General features: G+C 43.6%; 1 protein-coding gene across 1 annotated transcript; it reads left to right on the top strand.

The window, feature by feature from the left end:
* Nucleotides 1-9846: 9846 nt before the first annotated feature.
* On the top strand, nucleotides 9847-12588 carry OTOR (otoraplin). The gene is made up of 4 exons (XM_086334990.1): nucleotides 9847-10135; nucleotides 10503-10642; nucleotides 11537-11647; nucleotides 12495-12588. The coding sequence occupies exons 1-4, from the start codon at nucleotides 10021-10023 to the stop codon at nucleotides 12516-12518; spliced, it is 390 nt and encodes a 129-aa protein (XP_086191116.1). The 5' UTR covers nucleotides 9847-10020; the 3' UTR covers nucleotides 12519-12588.
* Nucleotides 12589-25273: the final 12685 nt, after the last annotated feature.

Genomic DNA, 25273 nt, shown 5'->3' with positions numbered 1-25273 from the left:
TTGTACTAATACTAATACTTTTACTTGTACTAATAGTAATGATGATCATCCTGCATATTAGAAGAAAACGAGACCTGGGCAGGATCTGAATTTCATCTTCAGAGTCAAATAAATGAGCCAGTAGTAGGCATTTCACAAATCTTTTCATTCATTTTTTACTTGAATAAAGACCATTTAAGAGTAACTATATTAAATGTTTTCTGGAAAAACAGAGAAAAAGGGAATATTGTCTTCAGACTTCACATCTTATACTCTTACCCTCTTGAGATAGGGTGTTTCCTAAGGAATACCTGCTCAGTTAATACCTCTTGATTGAATGACCTCCAAAGGAAAGATGTTTAATCTTTTTGAAGACTAGCAGTCTAACCCAATGGTTGCCAGTCCTAATCTTGCTGCCTCATTGTGCTGCTTAACACCAATTCTCGGGTATTTCCAAAGTTCATTTTCTGTAGTGTTTGATTTCTGCTTAAGGCTATCAGTTTAATCCCCTGGTAGCAAAACCATGGGTGTCTTTAGAAGTAGACAATTTTGTATGTATAGCACGTGGTAAAGTGACACTATTGATCACTCTTTGTGTTCCTGTTTTAATATTTTCTGAAACAAGACTTTTCCTTATCACTTAGATTTTTTTTATGTATTTGTGAAATATATTTATGTTAAAACTGGAGCCTATTATACAGAGTGAAGTAAGCCAGAAAGAAAAACACCAATACAGTATACTAACGCAAATATATGGAATTTAGAAAGATGGTAACAATAACCCTGTATACGAGACAGCAAAAGAGATACCGATGTATAGAACAGTCTTTTGGACTCTGGGAGAGGGAGAGGGTGGGATGATTTGGGAGAATGGCATTGAAACATGTATAATATATATGAAACGAGTTGCCAGTCCAGGTTCGATGCACGATACTGGATGCTTGGGGCTGATACACTGGGATGACCCAGAGGGATGGTACGGGGAGGGAGGAGGGAGGAGGGTTCAGGATGGGGAACACATGTATACCTGTGGCGGATTCATGTTGATATATGGGAAAACCAATACAATATTGTAAAGTTAAAAAGAGACAATTTTTAGGCTTATGTAGGTTTTTACCACATGTATATGTAAGGAAAAAGCAAAATACTTTTTATTCCTTAAACTTCACCACTTGCAGAGTCTGTTATGAATAACTTTTTAGTTGTCAAGTTCATGTACGTCCATAAAATATATTAACTGAGCCATTAGGAAAAAAGACCACTCTTGTATGTTGACCAGCAGTCCCAGTGGCTAGTACACTTTCTCACTGCTTGCTCTTGGTGACTGTACTTAGTCTCAGAACACAGACTGGCCCTGTTCTGAGTGGCTGTTGAAGGGGAAGTTGGCCACAGTGGTAGGTGTCGGAGGGAGGGAGAGGGTGGATGGAAAATGGGATTGTGTAGGCCATTTTAAGGGCATGCTTACACTCCGAAATGGGGAACTATTAGAGGATTTTGTAAACTGAGTTACTTACAGTAATAGCATTCACCCGTTTTAGTATTTGGTGAGTTTTGGCAGTTGGACCAACCCAGATAGCATATTCAAAAGCAGAGACATTACTTTGCCAATAAAGTTTTGTCTAGTCAAGGCTGTGGTTTTTCCTGTGATCATGTATGGATGTGAGAGTTGGACTCTGAAGAAGGCTGAGTGCCGAAGAATTGATGCTTTTGAACTGTGGTGTTGAAGACTCGAGAGTCCCTTGGACTGCAAGGAGATCCAACCAGTCCATTCTGAAGGAGATCAGCCCTGGGGTTTCTTTGGAAGGAATGATGCTAAAGCTGAAACTCCAGTACTTTGGCCACCTCATGTGAAGAGTTGACTCATTGGAAAAGACTCTGATGCTGGGAGGGATTGGGGGCAGGAGGAGAAGGGGACAACAGAGGATGAGATGGCTGGATGGCATCACTGACTCGATGGATATGAGTCTGAGTGAACTCCGGGAGTTGGTGATGGACAGGGAGGCCTGGTGTGCTGCGATTCATGGGGTTGCAAAGAGTCGGACATGACTGAGCGACTGATCTGATCTGATACAGTTGTATGAAGGTCATAAGATACAGAGGATTCCGTCACGCCTCAGAGAAAGGGCTCCCTTGTGTTCCTTTGCAGTGTCCCCATCCCAACCCTAGGCAGCCACCCATCTGCTTTCTATCGCTGCAACTGTGCCCTGTCTAGAATGCTCCTATTTAATTTTTTGGCCTCATTGGGCAGCATGTGGGATCCTAGTTGCCTTACCAAGGATTGAACCCCACCACCTGCAGTGGAAGTGTGAAGTCTTAACCCTGAACCACCAGGGAAGTTCGTAGAATGCTTTTTTGTTGTTGTCATTATTGCTGTTTTTATTTTCAGTTGTGCTGGCTCTTTGCTGCCGCACAGGCTTGCTCTGGTCATGGCGAGCAGGGGCTCCGCTTCACTGCGGTGCACCAGGCTTCCACGGTGGTGGCTTCTCTTGCTGTGGAGCACAGGCTCCAGGCACATGGGCTTAGATGCTCCTCTGCATGTGGAATCCTCCCAGACCAGGGATCAACCTGTGCCCCTGACTTAGCAGGTGGATTCCCATCTACTGCATCTCCAAGGGAGTCCCCTAGAATGCTTTTGAGGTGTATCTCTATTGTGTGGGTCAGCAGTTTGTTCTGCAAATGGATGGGCATTTTGAGTTCTTTCTGGTTTGGGACCATTGTGAATAAAGTGACTCTGAACATTCACATGCAAGTCTGTGTGGGACATAAGTTTTGTGAGAAGAGTTCAAACAGAGAAGTGACATCTGATTACTTTTGAAAGCTGTTTATTTTGGGAAAAAATCCAATTTATATGAAAGTAGCTGAAAAAGTACATAGAACTTCCATAAATGTTTTTGAACTGTCAAGGAGGGGAAATTTCCCCACCACCCCTCCTGAATTCTTCTAGCTGGACTAATAATGAAAGTGACACAAAACAGATTAACAGAAAATACAAATGTTAATTCATGTGCACAGAGGTCCCATAAAAATGAGAACCTAAATAGTGGCCAAAGCAAACTTTTTTATTTTTCAATATGTTTTTTATAAGTTACGGTATTTGTCTTAAATTAGTGGCAAATGCTAAATTTAATTTTGGCAACTTTTAAATCTGCTTCAGAAATAATTGTATTACTTTACAGATGATCCATAGGATTTTCTCTTGTTTTTTCAACAAATTGTATATAATATTATATTACAAAGGTTGTAACTTAAGCTATAAAAACAGTCGAAGCAGGCAACTTTTATACCTTTTAGAGAAAGAAACAATAGAGATGAATTGACAGAACAGAGAAACTTGGGTCTTGTGTGCTCAATTAGTGAGGAATCTAAGCAGTTTGTCCCTGGTAGTAAATTCAAGAAGTAATAAGGTTTATACAAGTTTCTTCACCCGAATTCCCTCTCTCTGGTGAAAAGGATGTCTTACCCTTGGATGCAAGGGGTACACCTTTCTCATGAGAGATTTATTTTCTGCTTTCTGGGGGACAAAAATGAAGGTCAGAGTGTCACTCTTGCTGGTTGTGTTTTAAGTAACTTTAATTCAAACTAATCACTATGCCACTGTGGCTTTCTTGGGGAGCCCTCCTGCACCCTAGCAGAACCATCTGAGAGTGTGTGGACCTAGTTGCTCATCACCCCTTAATCTTTCAGGGTGTATTTTCTAAGTACAAGACCAGTCTTTCACATAACTCTAAGATGACCAGCAACATCAGGAAATAGCATCCATCCGATTTATTGATGTCCCAATCATGACCCAAGAATCAAATCCAGGATCATGTGTTGAGTGTAGTTGTCACGTCTCTTTAGTCTCCTGTCAATTCCTCAGCCTGTCCTAAGTCTTTCAGGATCCTAATTTTATAGAGATATCACAACTCTATGTCTATGGATATATCTATTCAATTATATTAAAAAGTAATGAATTTGCAACAGTACCTCCAACTGCAACCCCATGGCACTGGGTTTATTATTGCCTTCCCCATCTCCTTACTTGTAATCTATTTCTCTCCTCCAGGCCCATTAATCTTCCTGTATTTATTAGCTATATTTTGAAGATGATTCAATCAAACTAGGATCTTCTGACTGTTCTTACCTTACTCATCTGTGGGAGCTGTACAGAATGTCTGAAGAGAGCAGATGTTGTCACCATTAAATATAGTGGTTTTCAACTTGAATTTAACTTTCAACTTTGGCTACATATTAGAATCATCTGGAAGATATTTGCAAATACTCAGACCTAACCTACAACAGGATTTCCCAGGTGGCTCAGCAGTAAAGAATCCGCCTGCCAATATAGGAGGTTCGGGTTCAACCCTGGGTCGGGGAAGATCTAGATAGAGAAGGAGGTGGCAACCCACTCCAGTATTCTTGCCTGGGAAATCCCAGGGACAGAGGAACCTGGTGGGCAACAGTCCATGGAGTCCCAAAAGAGTCAGACATGACTTAACAACAACAATAACCTACAACCACCTCAACTAAATCCCAATCTCCAGGAGTGAAACCCAGTCGTCAATGCTTCTCAAGCTCACTGTGTAATTCTAATGTGAATCAAAGTTAAGAATTAACAAAGCAGATTTCTACCTTTATGAAGTAGGTTATATGATTAGATTTAAATGCAGGCTACTGATAAATAGAAGATAGTGTTAAAATGGAAACTATTACGAGAGGCTCACATCTGTATTTTTTTAAATTGGAGGATAATTGCTTTACAATGTCATGTTGGAACACATGAAAAGATGCTCAACATCACTCATTATTAGAGAAATGCAAATCAAAACCACAATGAGGTGCCATTTCATGCCAGTTAGAATGGCTGCTATCCAAAAGTCTACAAGCAATAAATGCTGGAGAGGGTGTGGAGAAAAGGGAACCCTCTTACACTATTGGTGGGAATGCAAACTAGTACAGCCACTATGGAGAAGAGTGTGGAGATTCCTTAAAAAACTGGAAATAAAACTACCTTATGATCCAGCAATCCCACTGCTGGGCATACACACCGAGGAAACCAGAATTGAAAGAGACACGTGTACCCCAGTGTTCATCACAGCACTGTTTGTAATAGCCAGGACATGGAAGCAACCTAGATGTCCATCAGCAGATGAATGGATAATAAAGCTGTGGTACATATACACAATGGAATATTACTCAGCCATTAAAAGAATACATTTGCATCAGTTCTAATGAGGTGGATGAAACTGGAGCCTGTTTTACAGAGTGAAGTAAGCCAGAAAGAAAAACACCAATATAGTATACTAATGCATATATATGGAATTTAGAAAAATGGTAACAATAACCCTGTATGCAAGACAGCAAAAGAGACACAGATGTATAGAGCAGTCTTTTGGACTCTGTGAGAGAAGGCAAGGGTGGGATGGTTTGGGAGAATGGCATTGAAACATGTAAATTATCATATGTGAAATGAATCGCCAGTCCAGGTTCGATGCATGAGACAGGGTGCTCAGGGCTGGTGCACTGGGATGACCCAGAGGGATGGGATAGGGAGGGAGGTGGGAGGGGGGTTCAGGATGGGGAACATGTGTACACCCGTGGTGGATTCATGTCAATGTATGGCAGAACCACTATAATATTGTAAAGTAATTAGCCTCCAAAAAATAAATAAATTAATTAAAAAAAAAAACAATGTCGTGTTGGTTTTTCGCCATACAACAACAAGAATCAGCCATAAGTATCCATGTACCCCCTCCCTCTTGGACCTCCCTCCCGCCACCCCCATCCCACCCCTCTAGGTCGTCACAGAGCCCCAGGCTGAGCTCCCAGTGCTATACTGTGGCTTCCTGTTAGCTGTCTATGTTACACATGGCAGTGTGTATATTTCAGTGCTGCTCTGTCAGTTGGTCCCACCCCCCGCTCCCCCTGCTATCTCCATTTTAAATGTAAAGACGTCTTAAATGAGATGTCTCTGGTGACCCAGTGAGTCCACACTACCAGTGCAGGGACCCTGGGCTTGGTCACTGGTCAGGGAACTAGGTTCCACATGCTGCAACTCGGAGTTTGCACGCACACACGCAGCAATGAAGATCAAATATCCTGCCTGCTGCAAATAATACTGAACGCAGCCAAATTTGTAAAAAGGCTTAAAGTATTTGTAATCAGGTTTCTGTATGGACATGTTTTTTAAATTAAGTTTTATTAGAGTATGGTTGGTTTACAATGTTGTGTTAGTTTCTGCTGTACAGCGAAGCGAATCAGTGTTATGTATATCTACTCTTTTAGATTCTTTCCCATATAGGTCATTACAGAGTACTGAGTTTCCTGTGCTATACAGTAGGTTCTTATTAGTTAAAGTATTTTCTGTTAGGGTATTTAATAGGCATTTTGTCTCTTGAAAATGAATCCAGCAAAGACGTAATAGTGAATGTGAAATCCTGGCTAAAAATCTGTGCCGTATTTGATTGCCCTCAAGCAGCACTTGGGAGAAGGCAATGGCACCCCACTCCAGTACTCTTGCCTGGAAAATCCCATGGACGGAGGAGCCTGGTGGGCCGAAGTCCATGGGGTCGCTAAGAGTCGGACACGACTGAGCGACTTCACTTTCACTTTCACTTGCATGCATTGGAGGAGGAAATGGCAACCCACTCCAGTGTTCTTGCCTAGAGAATCCCAGGGACGGTGGGGCCTGGTGGGCTGCCGTCTATGGGGTCGCACAGAGTTGGACATGACTGAAGCGACTTAGCAGCAGCAGCAGCAGCAAGCAGCACTTCTCCAACTTTAATGTCCATACAAATCACTTCTATTTCATGTAAAAAGTAGTTTGCAATTTAGCAGGTCTGGGGTAGGGTCTGAGAGACTTTATAAAATGATGCTAAAGTTGCTAGTCTGGGCACCATGTTTTGGTGGCAAGACCCCAGCATCTCTGCCCTGATCATTTAGTTAATGAGTCTTAATTTGAAGGGTGTAATGAACCTCTGTGTGTGTGTGTGTGTGTGTGTGTGTGTGTATGTGTGTGTTAAGTCTCTTCAGTGGTGTCCCACTCTTTACGACCCTTAGCCTGCAGCCCACCAGGCTCCTCTGCCCGTAGGATTCTCTAGGAAAGAATACTGGAGTAGGTTTCTTTGCCCTCCTCCAGGGGATCTTCCCAACCCAGGGATCAAAACTAGGTCTCCCACATCTCCTGCCTTGAAGGCAGATTCTTTACCACTGAGCAACCAGGGAAGCCTGAGCCTCTCTTTAGGTCTGATAAAACCTAGGGACTTTCCCAGGGGGGAAAAAAAAAGAGAGTATACATGCATGTACATACCTAAGCATACAATTCTGGGGGATGATGCATGCTTTCAATGAATACCAGTTTATGAATACCAAGCATTTTTCTGGGTGCTAAAGGTAGAGCAATGGACAAGATGGAAAAGGTCCCCACCTTGTGGAGTTTTCACTGTGGCATCAGGGGACAAACAGCCACCAAGAAAGTGAACAAGCCATGTCAGGTAGTGAAGCATGTATTAGGACAGGGTCCCACGGTTTTGCGTGGTGGACAGATTGGGTTGGGGGAGTGCAAGAGTGTCTCTGTTAAACTGGTCTGTCTGTCGAGCCATCTTGACCATCAGAGGCCTGAAGGCCAGTAACTGGAGGAAAAGACAATAAGCCCAAAAGGCATGAAGTAGATATGAGCTTCAAAAAAAAAGACAGAGAGGCTGGTGTGGCAGGAACAGAGCCAGGGAAGGACAGTGACAGAAGATGATTCCGGAGGACGCAGGGAGGTGGGCAGATCCTGCAGGGCCTTGAACATCACAGCAAGGAGGCTGCCTCCGTCCCATCCCCTTGTCCAAGCCTATTTTTGCATCCTAAAGGAGCTACAGCCCCCATTTTTGAGAACCCCAGACTGAGAAGCTAATTTAGGAACTAAAGAAAAAAAATGTCTTTGGGGGATTAAAGGTTCAGCGAGTCCATCTGAAAATCCAGAAGAAGGAGAGAAGGAAGCTCAGGACACAGTCCATCTCTGGACCACCAGCCCCACCCTACCCCCACCCCACCAGACCCCGAATGGTGCACTACTAGGCACGATGGCTTGCTGAGTTGTTGCAAGTTTGAATTCCTATTTGTGAGTAGACTTTTACAGAGAAGCTTCTAGTTTCCACCCCATCTCTTCCTGCTGCAGAACCCTAGGACATCGCAGGCCTGCTCAGGTGGCCCTCAGGAGGCTGGGGTTTCTCTTTTCTTAGTTCTTGGCCTTTGAACGGCCCACGATGACTTCTGAGCCTCAGCTTAGTTGGCTTAGTTTTGACTGCTCAGGCGCGGCTTTTTTCAACGTTTCACTCTGCTTTGAGGGGGCCTGGCTGAGTTTGTGCAGTCATTTCAGAAAGTGCCTCTTACGTGGCAATTGTCTTTGAACTCGCCTGTGTCAAGGGCTGGCTGGAGACTGTTACAGTCTGTGAAACAGCTGCCGGGTCAGGATTAAGAGGGTTTGATCGATGCTTTCATTTTCCCCGAGATCCTCTCAGGCCTCCAGATTATAGAAAGAAAAACCGCACTGGCATCTGCTTTCAAAGATGATTTCTAGGGAATTCCCTGGCGGTCTAGTGGTCAGAGATTCCAGGCTTTCACTGCTGAGGGTGCAGGTTTGATCTCTGATCGGGGAACTAAGATGGCACAAACTGCATTGTGCAGCCAAAAAAATCCTGGAAATAATGGGGGAGAGGGCACTTTAAAAGAGAGAAGTGGCCCCAAACACCCTCTAACAAGCAGCCGGCCAAGTGTGTCTTTCTCCCGACAGTAAACCCTAGGGCCCGGGTCTTTTTAAATTCACTCTGTGGACAGTGCCTACCACAGTGCCTGGCACATAGCAGGCACTCAGGAAGTAGTTGTTGAATAGATGGAGCCAGGTATTAGCGCTTTGGCTTTGATGACTTGTAGCGGTGCCCCTCTTCCCGCAGGAAAGATGCCTGGAAGTAGGCCAGGCAGGGATGGGGGACAAGGACAACACAAACCTCCAGCTTTACTCCCTTCTCTATTAGCCATGCACATTGGAGACTGAATTTCAAAGATCTCCAAGACAGGAGGCAGAAAAAAGCCAGTTCCATTTTCCCAAACCACCTACCCCATCTCCCCTTATTACTAGGGTCTTAAACACGTTACAATCCATGTCTGACCCGATACACATGACTCCTAAGGGTCCCATCATGAATGATTTGTAAGCATTTGTAATCAATGTAAGCATCCTCTACTTATCTATTATATAAATCCAGATGTTATTAGATGTTTGATCAAAATTATTTGTATTAAGGATATAGATATCACATTTTCAACAATTTTCTATGGTTAGTACATCTTCTCATACATTGAAAGAATTTGATGTTTGAACTAAAAACATTTTTTAAATGATTTAAAATCCTCATAGTTCTTTCAACAATGTCTTCCTGATGCAATAAACCACAGCAAAAGTTACTCTAACAAGGGTGGAGGATTGTCATATTGAGTAAAGTATGTCAGACAGAGAAGGAGAAATATTGTATGACATCACTTATATGAAGGATCTAAAAAGAAATTATACAAATGAGCTTATTTACAAAACAGATATAAGTCTATGGACTTTGAGAATGAATTAAAAATGAATAACCAACAAGGACATACTGTATAGCACAGGGAAGTCTGCTCAATGTTATGTGGCCGCCTGGATGGGAGAGGAGTCTGGGGGAGTCGGGATACACGTATGTGTATGACTGAGTCCCTTTGTTGTCCACCTGAAGCTATCACAACATTGTTAATCGGCTATACTTCACTATAAAACAAAAAGTGTTTTTGAAATAGTGGACTATTCTGGATAGCATTTGTGTGTAAAAAAAAAAGACACAGCGTTTGAGTCTCTTTAGAAATTCCAATGCTGAAGAACCCCTAGAGCCCCGTCACTGCTATGGAGGCCGAGGCACGGGTAGCTACCTCCCCATTGGCTGCAGGGGACTCGCCCAGATGTCTGGCTTTCACATAAAAGACAGGAAGCACTGAAGTCAGTCTCCACTTCCACTCAAAGGGCGAAAGCAAAAACAGCAAAAGAGGAAGATGGCAAGACTGTTGTTACTTTTCCTCCCAGGTCTTGTGGCCATATGTGCTGTGCATGGAATATTTATGGACAAACTTGGTTCCAAGAAGCTGTGTGCAGATGATGAATGTGTCTGTAAGGACTTTTTTACACCTTTTATTACCTTTCTATTATATAACTGAAAAAAAAAATATCCACTAATAGCGTAGAATCTAATTGTATTTGGAAGTGAATCTTCTCTAATGTGCATGCGATTAGTGTCGTTTCTCCCGGTCTGTGCCTTTTGTGTCTCAGCATGAAGAATTCACTTGGCTAAGATTCTGTTGGATGCTGTTTTAATAACCTTAGTTATCTTCTGGAATTGAATGTGAGCTATAAACCAGGAGGTGTTAGTCACTGTGATTTCCTAGTCTTCTGATATGCTCTGTGGTTTTTCCTATTATAAAACCCAGGCGTCCATGCTTTCTTCTTCAAGATACTATTTCATGGTTTTTCCTTCCAGATACTATTTCTCTGGCCAGAGCTCAAGAAGATTACAATGCTCCGGACTGTAGATTCATTAACGTTAAAAAAGGACAGTGGATCTATGTTTACTCAAAGCTGGTAAAAGAAAATGAAGCTGGAGAATTCTGGGCTGGCAGCGTAAGACGAGATCATTTAAAATATATAAAATATCTTGACATATGTTGCCCTTAACTTTTCCTCTGTTACCTATCTTCGATGCCTTTTAATATTTAAAACTAGCTGTTAAGAACAATAGAGGAGCTGTGGCTATGCAAAACTTCATGTATATTTGCTTTTATTGCATTTTAAAGAAACAAGGAAAACTTCATCACAAAACCCAATGTAGGTTTATCTGCTGTTTTGGCAAGAGAATGTAGTCGAACACATGGGGGCGTGAACATCCCAAAGAGTTTGAACCTTATTCAAAAATACTTGAGTGGATTTGCCAAGTAAAAGGCATGTGTGCTGGCAGTCAGGCTACATTTCAGTGTTTTTAAGGAAACTTTAGCACCCTCGTTCACTCCAAAGAATCTGCTTTCTTCAGTTAAAACACACAGGGGTGGGCCCTGGGGAGGGATGAAGCTGAACTGATCTACTGTCCCCCACTGCAGCTCCAGCTCCAGAGACATATTCTCAAGTAATGGAGAGTTAAATCTGAAATGCACTCAAGAATATGTTCACTTGAATTTTAAAAAATGGGGAGAGTCCTTTAAAAGTTCTTTAAAATAACAGTGTCTATTTACTTAAAACCAAAACAAAAAAAGATACAGACTTCATTTATGGGTTCCAAAAAAGATTTCTGGGCAGTTCACAGATGGCACGATGCAATGCTAAAAGTAGGGAGACCAGTAAGAGTGGGCCACAAAAGAACAGACACGCAGTTTCTGTGGGATGAAAGTTGCTGGGAGTGAACTTGAGAAGCAAGGCATTGGTAGTTTTATGATTCTCATGGACAACAAAGAGGATGCCTGAGGGTTTCCAAAAGAGTATCACATCTGCTTTCCCCTCTCTGTTACATTTCTGGGCACTCAGGTCTATGGCAATCAGTCTGAGGATGAAATGGGAACCGTGGGTTATTTTCCCAGCAACTTGGTCCAGGAACAACATGTGTACCAAGAAGCCACCAAGGAAGTTCCTACCACGGTAAGCGTCCCTGGGGCTGGGGAGAGGGGAGAGAAGGACTCAGAATGTAGACGTAGGCAGGTGTAAAAAGATGCATCTTACAAGCTGCGTCAGGTAAAGTCCCCCACTTCCAAGGGTGACGTCTCTAGACAACGAGACTTGGGAGAGCATTTATACCTACTGTCAATGTGGAAAGGTTAGTGAACTCTCTCTGTCACTAGAGAAAGTGTTTTAGTTGTAAGTTATCCTGGAAATGACTCCACGTCACAAAGAAAGAAGCCAAAATAGTATTGACTGACTCTTACTGACAGGCTCACTTATCAACTAAACACTTGGTCTGAGAAAAATATCAGCACCTGTATTTATCATTTATTTAATAAAATCAAAACATTCTGGAAAAAATTTGAATGCCTGTTTTTGTGATAGAGAGACCCTACTTATGTATGAAAAAGAACCGTCCTTTTCCTAATGCTCTGGGGTCTTGTATAACCAAAACAGAAATAAAAGATCCTTTTTGAGTGACTTTGCAAGGTGGTTATTTTGAAATAATTCTTCTGGAGCTAATCACTGTGCAAAAAAAACTTTAAAACATTGACCAACCTACACAAATGCAACTCATTTGTCATCATGTCTTAGCATTGAACTTGAATGTGTCAAAGAATCATAAATTAAAAGTGTATTTGAGAATTTTCATTTTAAGTAGTTTTTGAGTTAAAGTAAAACTTGAGTCATACTCTTGGGGTTCAAGCTTTACTTATTTTAACTCCAAATTTCCCTTTGATTATGTATGATTTTAAATAAAGAATGTACATCTGTTTTTTGGTCCTGCATGCTCAGCTCAGTCTTTTTTCGCTTTTTTTTTCCCTAGGATATTGACTTTTTCTGCGAGTAAGAAGTTAGACAAATTCACCGATAGAAAGGAAACTTCAGAAATAAAGGAAAAAAACAAAACAACCAAAAAATACCTGTCCCTGTTTTCTGACTTTTGTTTCAAGGGTTTGACTTGAGCCTGGAGATGGCAGATAAAGGGGAGAGGAGAGGAGAGGGTGAAGGAGGAAGAAGGAAAGGAAAATGGGAGGGGGAATGTTCTCCTGGTCTGGTCTTCCAGACTACATGGAACTGGCTGACGTTTGCCTCAAATGGGTGAGTTGAAAGCAGAGAATTAGTTTTTCAGCCTAGAGCCTTCTCTTACAAAGGGATCAAATAGAAGATGGTTCATTTATAGTTATTTCTAAATAGTAATTCTTCCCAGCTCTTTGGATCCTTGAATAAACTTAAGGTCATGGTTCTTTTTTTTGGACATGATGTCTTCTAGTCTCTCTGGCCAGCTGCAATATTATAATGTACCCCAATGGACATAATATTTGATGCCTTTGGGGTGTGAAGCTGCTGGAGGAGAAAAAGAACTGTTGGACTATGCTTCTAAATTTCTTTTAAAAAAATGTCTCACAAATTATTTCAGTTGAATAACTTTACCTTCTGAACAATAAATTTACCTCTCCCCAAATTTTAAATAATGTAAAATTTTAATTCCAATAAATTTTAATTTTAATAAAGTTTAAATAATTGTAAATTTAAATTAAACTTTTAAATTTTAAATTAGTTTAAGTGGTGGGGTACTTTATGAAATATTTGTAATATAATAATTTCCCCTTATTATGTGCTATTACTGGATATTATTCAAGCTTCAAATCAAACTATTAAAAAAAAGTCTGTGGGTTATTTTGTCCACTTCTATTTCAACTTTGAATATCCTCTTCCCTAAGTCAAGGGTAATATGCTAAGACATCTGGTGAGGGGATTCAGGTTTGGTAATCCTGACGGACCCACAAGTTTTTTCACAGTTAACTGGAAATCAGCTTTGATTGTGTGTTACTACTGTAATTCTTTTGATGTAGTCATGAGCTTTTGTTTGTTTGTTTACATGTAATTAAAATGCCTGTGCTACACTCAAAATTTTCACAATTTCCGAGTTAAAAATGTTTAAAAACACTTTCAGCTTGAGGAATAGAAAGTCTGGGAGGTGGGAGTTGGGAATGAGATTTGTTCCCGTTTTCTGCGGTCTGATCATCCCACAAGCATAGAGAGGAGGATTTTTAGGACAGGTTGGAGACTTGGACCCCAGGGTCATTTTACAGCTGTGTCCACTGTGACTTTGGGTGAATATATTTTTGCCAAACTCTTATGGAGGTCAGTCGAATAAAATGGTATCCCCCAAGTAAAAGCCCCTTAAACCCAAACCTTTTTTTTCTTCTTTTTTTTCTATTCACTTTATTCCTAAAATCTTTCAGGCAGCATCTAGATCTCTCAACACAATTTTAAGGCAAGAGGCATTTATCCAACCTATGTTTCTATCTGCCTGTTACTTGCTGTCCTCCCCTGATTCCAGATACCCCATCACCTCTCAAGACATCCAGCACCCCCACTGTGCCGTCAGTCTACCCAGAACCCCCATCTGCCCAGGCTCAGGCATCCAGCCTCACTCCTCAGGTACAGGGCTTCCAGCTGTAGGCTCCCTCCTGGCCCAAATCTGCTCCCACCCTCAGGACTGGTCTCATCCAGAAATTCAGAGCTCATTGACTGATTCAAATCTCCTGCGGGCTCACCTGCTGGAAAAGAAGGAAAACTCTTGCAGGAACTTTAAATACCATCTAGGCTCTGGGAAGGAGAAGGCAATGGCACCCCACTCCAGTACTCTTGCCTGGAAAATCCCATGGATGGAGGAGCCTGGTGGGCTGTAGTCCATGGGGTCGCTAAGAGTCAGATACGACTGAGCGACTTCCCTTTCACTTTTCACTTTCATGCATTGAAGAAGGAAATGGCAACCCACTCCAGTGTTCTTGCCTGGAGAATCCCAGGGACGGGGGAGCCTGGTAGGCTGCCATCTATGGGGTCACACAGAGTCAGATACGACTGAAGTAACTTAGCAGCAGCAGGCTCTGGGAAAGCAAAAAGTCATCCCTGGACCAGTAGGGGCAGGGCCTCACCTGGGAGCTGGTTAGAAAGTGGAGTCTCAGGGCCCACCACAGACCTTCTGAATCAAAACCTGCATCTTAACAAGACCCTCGGGGATTCACGGACACATCGTAGGAAGGGGAAAACTTCCTTCTACCCTTCTCGACTCTGTGGCTGGACCTAAGAGTTAAAACTGTTGTAGGACAGGTAAATAGGGAAAAAGCATACACATTTAATTCATAAGATTTATGGAAGGATAAGGAAATAAGATGAGATTTGGACATGGGTAGCACAGACAAGTCGGTTCCACGAGCCCACTTAGGGAGAGGGAGGCGGCCTAGGGCAGGGCAGTGGGTACCAGTGCGAGTGAGGGACCTCCCTGGTGGTCCAGTGGCTAAGACTCCTCCTAATGCAAGAGGCCCAGGTTGGAGCCCTGCTCAGGGAACGGAGCTCACATAAATCACATAGATCTCAACTAAAAAAGATTCCTCATGCCACAACTAAGACCCAGTGCAGCCAAATAAATTTTAAAAAACCTTTTTTTAATTGAAAGTATAAAGTTAATTTTTTTCCCCAAAAGTGGGTACCACTTCAGGATGAAGCCAATACGGAAAGCCCGGGAAGGTGAGAAGAGTCAGAGCATGGGGGGTGCTGGCAGGCAAAAACTTGAAATCTTTTTTTAAGGATGTGTGGAATGGGTGGCTCAGAAAAGCTGGGTGATGAAAGCAGAGCCCAGGGCACCCAAGAAGAGGGTGGGAAAAAAAAAAAAAAAGAAGAGGGTGGGCTGCACAGCTTAGTGCTGCCATTTCCTAGCTGTGCACGTGCTTGAATAAGGTCCTAACCTCGAGGAACCTCCATTTTCTTGACTACAAAAGGGATTATGGACAGTCTAGTGGCAATTACTGGCAGTCTAGTGGTTAAGACCCCATGTTTCCAAGGCAGGATCAGTGAGTTCAATTGCTGGTTGGGAAACTAAGATCCCACATGCCATGTGCTGTGGCAAAAATAAAATAAAAAATGCAGACTTAGAGAACAAACTTACGGTTGCTGGTGGGGAAGGATGGGAGGAAGGCGTGGTTAAGGAGTTTGGGATCAACATGTAAACCCTGCTGTATTGAAAATGGAGGACCAACAAGGTCCTACTGTGCACAGGCGACTCTGCTCAACGCAATGTGGCAGCCTGGATGGGAGGGGAGCGGGAGGAAGAATGGGTACGTGTATACGGATGGCTGAGTCCCTTTGCTGTCCACCTGAAACTATCACAACATTGTTAATTGGCTATACTCGAATATAAAATAAAAAGGTTTAAAAAAAAAAACAAAGTAAATAATAAAAGGGATTAATGACAACTTTGTGGCTGAGTTGCGGCAAGGTTTAAATACAATGTGTGCACAGGGTCTGCACGGGGTAGGACCCCTAAGCGGCAGTCACTATCAGCTGACCCGAGAGGATTTCCGTGGATGATGCCCTTCACTCCTACACTTGTGCTGTAACCTACCGGACGCTTCACTGATCAGACACTGCATTTCCCCATCAGACCATCTGGAACGTCTACAGCAAAGATATTTGGAACACTTTCCAGATTGCATACTTTTAAGTAGTTTTATTTATTTTTTTTAATCACCTAAAATTGTCTGACAGTCCCAAGTCATTTCAGGGCCATGGTGTGAAATATGTGTGTATAATTTTTTTTCAAGACTATTTTTTGTTTATTTAACTCTGCCATATGTACTTTTACATATATATTCTTTTACATATTGCATGCATAATTTAGATTCAAGGTCCCAGTTCTGGTCACAGCCATTCATCAGCATCAGCATGTAAGGGTCACCACACCTTAGAAAGATCAACATGTATAATTTGCTCACCCATGAGACCTACAGTCAGATAAGTGTCAGCGTGTAAACTAATCATATTAAGGTTGTCTCATTTGTGTATCTCCATCCTAGCAGGGGTGTAAACAGCAGCATCTCTTGGGAAATCCACCTCATGGTGGGGGAAGGGTGCCCCACCAGAGCGTGGTCCCTTGGGTCCACAGCTTGAGGGCAGCTGCTGTATCTGCAGGGCTGTATGCTGTCCCTCTGCTCTCTGGAGGTGGGAAGTTCAAGTTCCTGGCCAGACATTCTGACCCTCATTCTGTTGAAAGCCTTGTATAAGATCCAAAGCACACAACAGCCCAGGGGCCACTGGGGAGAGAGAACTCCTCCTCAGATCACAACAGGCACCCACAGGGAGACTGAGGTACTGTGGTTTCCACTTGCTTTCTAAAAAGGCACGCATGGGTCAGAATGCATACTGAGGAGGACGTTATTCGGGATAGATTACTAGGATGCATAACGTTATATGTGATACATCTTTGTTACGGTAAATACAGTAAATATAAGTAATCTAAACAGGCTGCATTTGGCTGGTTCCTCGTGTTATGTCAAAGCCAGTGGAACTTCTGCAATGGAATCGCCGTAGATTTCAGACCCCTCGAGACTCTTCCTTATCATGTGGGACGCTGGCTCAGACTTCTGTCGTTTGTCACCAAGTTCATGTCCCATTTTAGTCATCTACATGTGGGAATAACAATGCCTTTGAAGACAGCAATAACTAACTGTGGGGGTGATTAAGGGGATTAAATTAAATGAGATACTGTTTGTAAAATCACCCAGCACAGTGCACAGTACACAGTAGGCATGTAACAAACGTTAGTAAAACTAACTTCAAAATGAGAGGCTTTTAAAATCTTTTTGAGGGACTTCCCTGGTGGTCCAGGTGTTAAGAATCTGCCTTACAATGCAGGGGACATGGCTTCCATCCTTGGTCTGGGAGCTGAGATCCCACATGCTGAGGAGCAACTAAGCCTGTAGGCCAGAACTACTGAGCCCCTGCGCTACACTAGGGAGTCTGTGGGCCCCACGAAAGATCCTGCATGCTGCAACAAAGGTCCCACATGCCGCAACTAAGGCTGGACACAGCCAAGTAAATACTTATTTTTTTTTTAAAAAGCATAAAACATTTTGAAACCTTGGAAAAACTACAGATTTTTCTAAGTGAATCAAAAGTATATCTTGCGCACCTTTTATTTCCAGAACACTTCTGTCTTTCTCCATAGTTTTTTTGGAAGTGGTTTGCGAGGCATTCTGCAAACACTTAGCATGAAGATGCAGACACGCATATACACAAGCTTGACAAATGTTATATTTAACGTCTGGGATGGCACCTCTTTCCTACCTTCATAACTGGGGAAATGTTTCTGGTGCTCTGTCAAAGAGATGTTTAAAAACACCTGGGCACCAGGGGGATACTGTTCCCTTATAAGCCTCAATGCCCTCTTTCTTAGAGTTCTTCCTGCTCTCACCCTCCCGCATCCTCAAAGGATATTGCCAATGGCAGGAGGCCATCAGACTCTTCCTGGTGTCTGATGTCCCGCCAAGAGCAACTTTGCTTGACTTCAGCGGCTCCTTCTGAGCACTCACAGTTGTGACATATCCTTGGGGTGACCAATAAAGAAGTGGCTAGAGGTCTTTCAGAGTAAATCCCTTGCCGTCCTGCAGAAACTATTAAAGACTGACCTAATTAATGAGCCCATAGATCTGTGAGGCACCTCATTTTCAGAGAACAGGCTTTAGAATTCCCTTTCTTGGCTATTTCCCTGGAACAAACATTCAGCGAATGGCAAGAAAGGGCAATTTAAGGCCCCACTTTGATTACCTGCTGAAAACACCATGAGCTCATCTCTCCCTGCCGTTGGGCAGCACATTCCTGCTGCAATAGCATTCCTTTTTGTTAAAAGTTGTATCTCTTGTTCAAGGGCCTGGTGGTTGGCCAAGCTGCTTTGGTCTCTGCAAACCTGCGAGAGGTAAATCAGAATCTCCATCAGATATTAAGAATAGAGACCCAGTTTTTCAATTCCTAGAGGTGAAGTCTTAAAACCCTTTCCCCACCAGTCCTAGCAACGGTTTTCTTTCTGACTTGCTATGTGAAATGGCAAAGTGAAACAGAGTAACTGATGTGATTGTCAGGATAATCAAGCCTCCAGTCAACTTCTACCAGAAAATCCAGATCATTAGGGTCCCCACCTCCTTCCCTGCCCTGATGGTTTTGGTAAAGACACAGTTTGTGCAAAAAATACTTGAGTCACAGTTGACTTCGTTCAGTGTTCACAGTGTGGTTAAATTCAGCAGTGGTTTTTGCACAGTCAAGTTTTAGAAAATCCTAGCCTATTTCATATGCTTAGAAAAGAGGTAAATTGAAGGTGCCAGCACTCTAGGCATCATGGGCTCCTGACCCTTGATAAGTGTGGACATTTACTGCTTCTCAAGTTTATTGGCCGTGCCCCCAATTCTGTACAGGGAAATAGGAAGCTTCATTCATGTCGCACGTAAACACATCTCTGGAGGGAGTGGGTATTTCAGCTCCGTATGGAGAGAAGACATAGGAGTGAGCACTAGGAGGAAAAAAAATCTCATTTCTTCAACAAGCAGCCTTATATATCTGAATGCTGGTGGGGGACGGCAAAGAGAAAGGGAAATCACACAAACTAATACTATTCCATGTTGTACCCTTGAAATACAATTTTTATGACTTAAAGGCCTTTCCACGGTATGGTGTCTTCTCAGCTGTATCACCTACAAAAACCACAGTGCAGCGGTAATTTAATCAGGAAAATGATCTATTGATCCACACGCTTTATGTAACCTACCCTCTAACCCATTATTAACAAAGACAGAGAACGTTCCCCAAACCATGATTTAAATATTTTTCTAAATGGAAATGACTTTTCTGTCACCTGTGAGCAATTGTTTTAATCATTTTTCTCAAGAATAAGTTACACTAAAGTCAGTATGTTAGGGAGATAAAAAATGAGCTTGAGCTGTTAAATCTCTCCCTCCTTCTCCCCCACCCCATCTCATCTTACCTTCCCTCTTCCTTCTCCCTATTTGCTGCAGCATGTGAGTTTATTCTGGCCAAATGAACCAGTTGAGATGGGAATGTTAATTTGTTTGAGCCATCCTATGTCAAGCTGGGAAAAAAAATCATGGACTTCCCTCGCAGTTTAGTGGTTAAAATTCCACGCTTCCAGCGCCAGGTTTATGAGTTCAACCCCTGATAAGGGAACTAAGATCCCACATACCCTGTGGTTCGGCCAATAAACTGAATGAAATAAAATTACTTTTTAAAACAATCCCATGCCAGCTTTTAGATTTCCACAAACCCAAGGCGGAAACCTGAGTCGTGTTCCCTGGACCCGCAGTCAGTCAGCCCTCATTAATGCTCTCCTGCTGTTTCTCCTCCCTCTTGCCTCCAAAATGACTTATGGATTGTATAATCTGCTTCTGGATCTTTCCCTTAGCCGGAAGTTACTAGTATCAGTGCCAGCACAAACTGATCAACAGACAAAAGCCTGAGCCTTGACTCCCAACGATTACAAGAGACACGCTGGTTCCCAGAACCAGCCTCAGCCGGGCTCGGGGGGACAGTAGACACAGAGTGGGTCACCCGGATAGACTGGCAGTGCTGGTCTTCCTGCACAAAAAGGCAGGGGGTGCTGAGGGCACTTGAGTTTCCAAACCCACTGTTACCTGAAGCAGACAGAGAAATGATCCTGGGGGAAAGGAACCAACTATTTCGCATATCAGCTATAAACCAGTATCTTAGAGGAGGTTCCCCAGAAGCTCACCCTGAGATGAGGGTTCATGGACAGTGACTGAAGGAAGAATGACTCCCAGGAGAAGCAGGTGAGGGAGACAGGGGCAGCCGGACAGGGCAGGAGTTCAACAGGCAGCAAACCAGGCAACGCCTTGTGGCCCTGGCTTCTGCCTCGTCCCACCTGGGGCTCAGGTGCAGAAAGTGATGTCTTAGGGGCCATAGGGACCCAGTTGAGAAGCTGAGTGTTCTTCTGGCCCATTGGTCTTAATTAAAGGTTGCAGTAGGGGGATATCACCTCAAGGCAGTTCTGGTTCTCTCTGCATTTAGGTGCTGAGGTACACAACAACCCTCACAAGGACTTTCAGGGCGTCTGGGGGGAGCACCAATTTTATCTGCTGCAGCCCAGCTCTGCACAGTGTGCCCCATTTCACTTCATCCTCACAGCATCCTGTACCAACTGCATCCTTTGTGGGCGGCTGCACACATTGGTCGCTTCAGTCGTGTCTGACTCTGTGCGACCCCATAGACGGCAGCCCACCAGGCTCCCCCGTCCCTGGGATTCTCCAGGCAAGAACACTGGAGTGGGTTGCCATTTCCTTCTTCAATGCGTGAAAGTGAAAAGTGAAAAGTGAAAGTGAAGTCGCTCAGTATTGTCAGACTCCTAGCGACCCCATGGACTGTAGCCCACCAGGCTCCTCTGTCCATGGGATTTTCCAGGCAAGAGTACTGGAGTGGGGTGCCATTGCCTTCTCTGTCCTTTCTGGGCAAGAGGCGGCTAATCAGGCCTTTGATTTCCTTCTCCACGGCTTCCATGGACCCTGAAACTATGATGTGCGTTAGTGAGAAACTTTGGTGGGACCAGGGTGACATCTAGTGGTGGACTTGGGATCTGGCATTCAGAGAGAAATTTCTAAACTTGAGTCTACAAGTCAGGGCACGAGTGTCCTTCACAGCATTCAGAATCAATAATATCTGGGTCACCTCCTGGAATGGACTCAACTACACACCCCACCATCCCCTCCATCACCCACACTCTTAAAATCTGCCCACCACATGGCATGGATCAGGGTGGTGTTAATACGCCATTATTGCTGACCTTGTAATCAACTCAACTAATTTAAAAAGTCACACTTTAGGGGAAAGCTGACTTTTCACTTGGACTCATTTTGTATGTTTGCCTTAGATATAGAGCCCTGCAGAGTTTATAGATTGTTTTAGTTGATTTAATTCACTAATAGGAAAGCAGAAATAGCACCTTGAGCTCAGAGACTAGACGCTTCTCTAGAAAACAGTCAACATGATACCCAGCCCCCTGCAAGGGTGTCATGGGGGTGGCTGAAGGCATGGGACTCAGTGTCCAAGATCACGTTTTAAATAAAGTGTGGGGGCGGGGAATGCAGTTAGACAACCTGGCTTCAAGTAACAAGCTGTCCACAACATCATGCAGGAATATGATTAAAGAAAAGAAAGTCTAGATTTCTACCTGAGCTAACAGGGCAGTTCTCTACTGAGCGCATTTTGACCCCATACCCCCAATCTTGGAGACACTTGGCAATGTCTGGAGACATTTTTCTTTTTACTGAAGCACAGTTGACTTACAATGCTGTGTTAGTTTCCGGTGTAGAGCAAAATGATTCTGTTTATATATATATACGTAATTTTTCAGATTCTTTTCCATTACATTAATAGGTCATTACAAGACATTGAGTGTAGTTCTGTGTGCTATAGAGTAGGATATTTTTTCCAAACTTTATATTTTGTATTGGGGAATAGCCAATTATCAAAGTTGTGATAGTTCCAGGTGAACAGCAAAGGACTCGGCCATACATATACGTGTATCCATTCTCCCCCAAAGTCCCCTCCCACCCAGGTGGCCACATAACATTGAGCAAAATTCCCTGCGCTATACATTTTATCTATTTTATATAGAGTAGTTTGTATCTGCTAATCCCAAACTCCTAATTTATCCTTCCCCCACCCACTTCTCCATTTGGGAACTATGTGAGTCTGTCTCTGTAAATTCATTTGTATCCAGAGACATTTTTGATTGTCACAAGTGGATGGGGACACTGCTGGCCTCTAGTGGCTAGAGGCCAGCAATGCTGCTAAACATCCTATTAGACCCAAGAAAGACCCCGCGGAGAATGAGCCAGAGCCAAAGGGCAATAGCGTCCAGGTTAAGAAAGTCTACTGTAAGGGGTGATATTGATCAGTAAATGAACGTTGAAAGAATAATAAATCCTAGGAAAGCCTAAGCAATGATCTGGTCTGAGTTCAGCCGGGGGTGTGTTTGTTTTCTAAGCAACCATTAGGTAGAGTTGGATACCTAAGAAATAGGTCTGTGCGGGCTCATCCCTACACGCATACCCCACGCCTTCCAGCGACAGGACACAGTACAGAGAACCTCCGTTTTGCAATGCGCCTGTTACAGATGACCATCAGCAGATTCCCTTCTCCACGATTTTAAACACAGCCCTTCTGCTTCATGCAGCTAGCTATGCGTGCCCCAGCTCCCCATGTAACATTTTGCCAAACACCTTCATCAGCTCGGGGAGGGCTCAGGGCTAGTGAAGGGCTGACGCATGATGAGGGCTGCAGGCTATCTGCCTTTCTTCCAGCATTTATTTTCGCTCCTGGAGGACTAGGAGACTGCTTAATTGCTTTTCAAACAGCTATCATGCCCTCCTAGCTTTACAGCTTCTTCCAGAAGATGATTACAATGGTCTATTATTTTTCAAGCAAAAACAGCACTCCCTCACCCCTCGTAATATATGCACTGTCAATTTCAATAGCGCCAGCTGCCTTTACCTGACATGGCTCTCTTTCCCCCTTTATTTCCCCTCCTTTGCTGTTGTCAGCCTGTTTAATCTTTCTGGGAAGAGCTTCCTAGGCACACAATTATATTTACAGAGTCTCTATACACTTGTGGATACAATTAAAATTTAAACAGTGCACATTTAGCTTAATGTTGACATTTCTCATTCCTTAGAGGAGGAATTTACTTAAACATTAATAACTAAATGTGCAACGGACTTTCCAAGCTGAGAAGGGGAGAAAGGTGCACAACGCAGCTCTCATCTGTTAGAACTGTGGGTTTGTTTAAAAAAGATATGCAAATGGAGACCTACTTTCACTGTTCACTTTCATGCATTGGAGAAGGAAATGGCAACCCACTCCAGTGTTCTTGCCTGGAGAATCCCAGGGACAGCGGAGCCTGGTGGGCTGCCGTCTGTGGGGTCACACAGAGTCAGACACGACTGAAGTGACTTAGCAGCAGCAGCAGCAGCTGAATTTGAAATTGGTTACTTTATCTCATAGTGGAATCATATACCAATGTAGACTTTTGAACAAAATCCAAAGTTAACCTCTGCTTGTCTTGGCTCATGGCTTGAAGGGGCTGGTGTGATTTTTTTTTTTTTTGAAGTTGCTATTGAATTTAAATTTAAAAGAAGGAAGACAGTCTTGCCCTTCTCTGTAAAAGCTCCTGCTTTCATGTGACAGAGTATTACAATTTTTAAAATTGACAATCTGAAAAGAAGGAAAGCAAAAGAAGGCTAAGATACACACTAGGAGCTGGAATTTGGGTTTGGGTCCTCCAAATCCTACACTCTCGCGCCTTCTCCCCTCCTCCACAAGGTGAAAGAACAAAGTGAGTGGCAAAATATCAGCTCGGTTAACCACTGGGCAAGCATCCAAAGCCTGGAGGAGGAAATGGCACCCCACTCCAGTACTCTTGCCTGGAAAACCCCATGGTCGGAGGAGCCTGGTAGGCTGCAGTCCACGGGGTCGAAAACAGTCTGCACGACTGAGACACTAACACTATCACTTTTTTACTTTCAAGCGTCCAGTGATGCCCCCATCTCCTCATACAGGGCTTCTGCACCATAGGCGGGGTTGAAGAGTGAGGCTCAGATGGGGGCAACCAGGTTTCCACATTCTTGCTTCCTCAAGTCCTGGTCGCCTGGGTCTGTGGCACAGGATTCAACTGACTGTGTGGACAAGTGGTGGAGCCCCCTCAACTTCGATGGAGAAGTCACAACAATAGACAGGAAGAAGAGCAGGTGCTCCTGACACCTGCTCTATGACATCTGCATCTCTTTGCATGATGGCCTTTTTGGTCAGCTGCACTTCCAGGCAGTCTAGATGTACCAGAGGCTTGACACTCCCTAGAAGGACCCCTTGGGCTTCCCTGGTGGTTCAGTGGTAAAGAATCCACCTGCAATGCAGGAGATGCATGTTCAATCCCTGGGTTGGGCAGATCCCCTGGAGGAGGGCATGGGAACCCACTCCAGTATTCTTGCCTGGAGAATCCCATGGACAGGGGAACCTGGTGGGCTGTAGTCCATAGGGTCGTAAAGAATCGGAAACAACTGAATCAAATTAGCATGCAGGCCCACAGAAGGATCCCTTAACCAGTGACTGAACGCGTTGATGTATTGTTTAACAGCACCTCACCCTTGGAGGGAATAACTCCTAGCTGTATCTATCAGAGGTTCCGGGTGAAACTGAGGTCCAGGTGCCTACAGGGATGACTGTCTTGATAACACACACTTCGTGGCTGTCTCTTCTCCTCCCCTGTCACTTTCCCACTCCCCTATCTTGATCCCTGGAATCACCTCTCTAAGAAATCACTTCTACTCCTATCCTTGTTTCTGGGTCTATTTCTCGGGAAACCGAAACCAAGACAAAAAGGATAGACGACTAGTTCCATCCTTAACAGGCAGACCCTCTCCAGAGAAGCTGGAAGCAAAACTGAATGTAAGAAAGCCTGGTGTGCAAAGATGCAGGAGGTGAAAAAGGAGGAGCTGGCAGAGCCATATGTCTTATAAGCCCAGCGGTCCTTATGCAGAAGTAGGGCTTGGCGCAGTGAGTGTCTTGGCATCTGACAGTAATATTTAGAATTCCTTCTCCGCTCAAGGAGAGATGGCAGAAGACAGGGTAGTAGAAGGTTGGGATTCTTCCCTTCAGGTTCCAGCCCAGCTCACTCCTAAATAGAGAAAAGCCAAAATAGCTTCCCCTCCCAACAGCTCAGGTTTGTCCCAAGCTTTTCCCACT

This window comes from Bos grunniens, chromosome 13, assembly GCF_055505025.1.
Source record: "Bos grunniens cultivar Pamir isolate PY7600 chromosome 13, Bosgru_T2T1.0, whole genome shotgun sequence".
NCBI lineage: Eukaryota > Metazoa > Chordata > Mammalia > Artiodactyla > Bovidae > Bos > Bos grunniens.
Note: the sequence above shows the minus strand (reverse complement) of the source record. Positions and strands in the feature narration are given on the sequence as shown.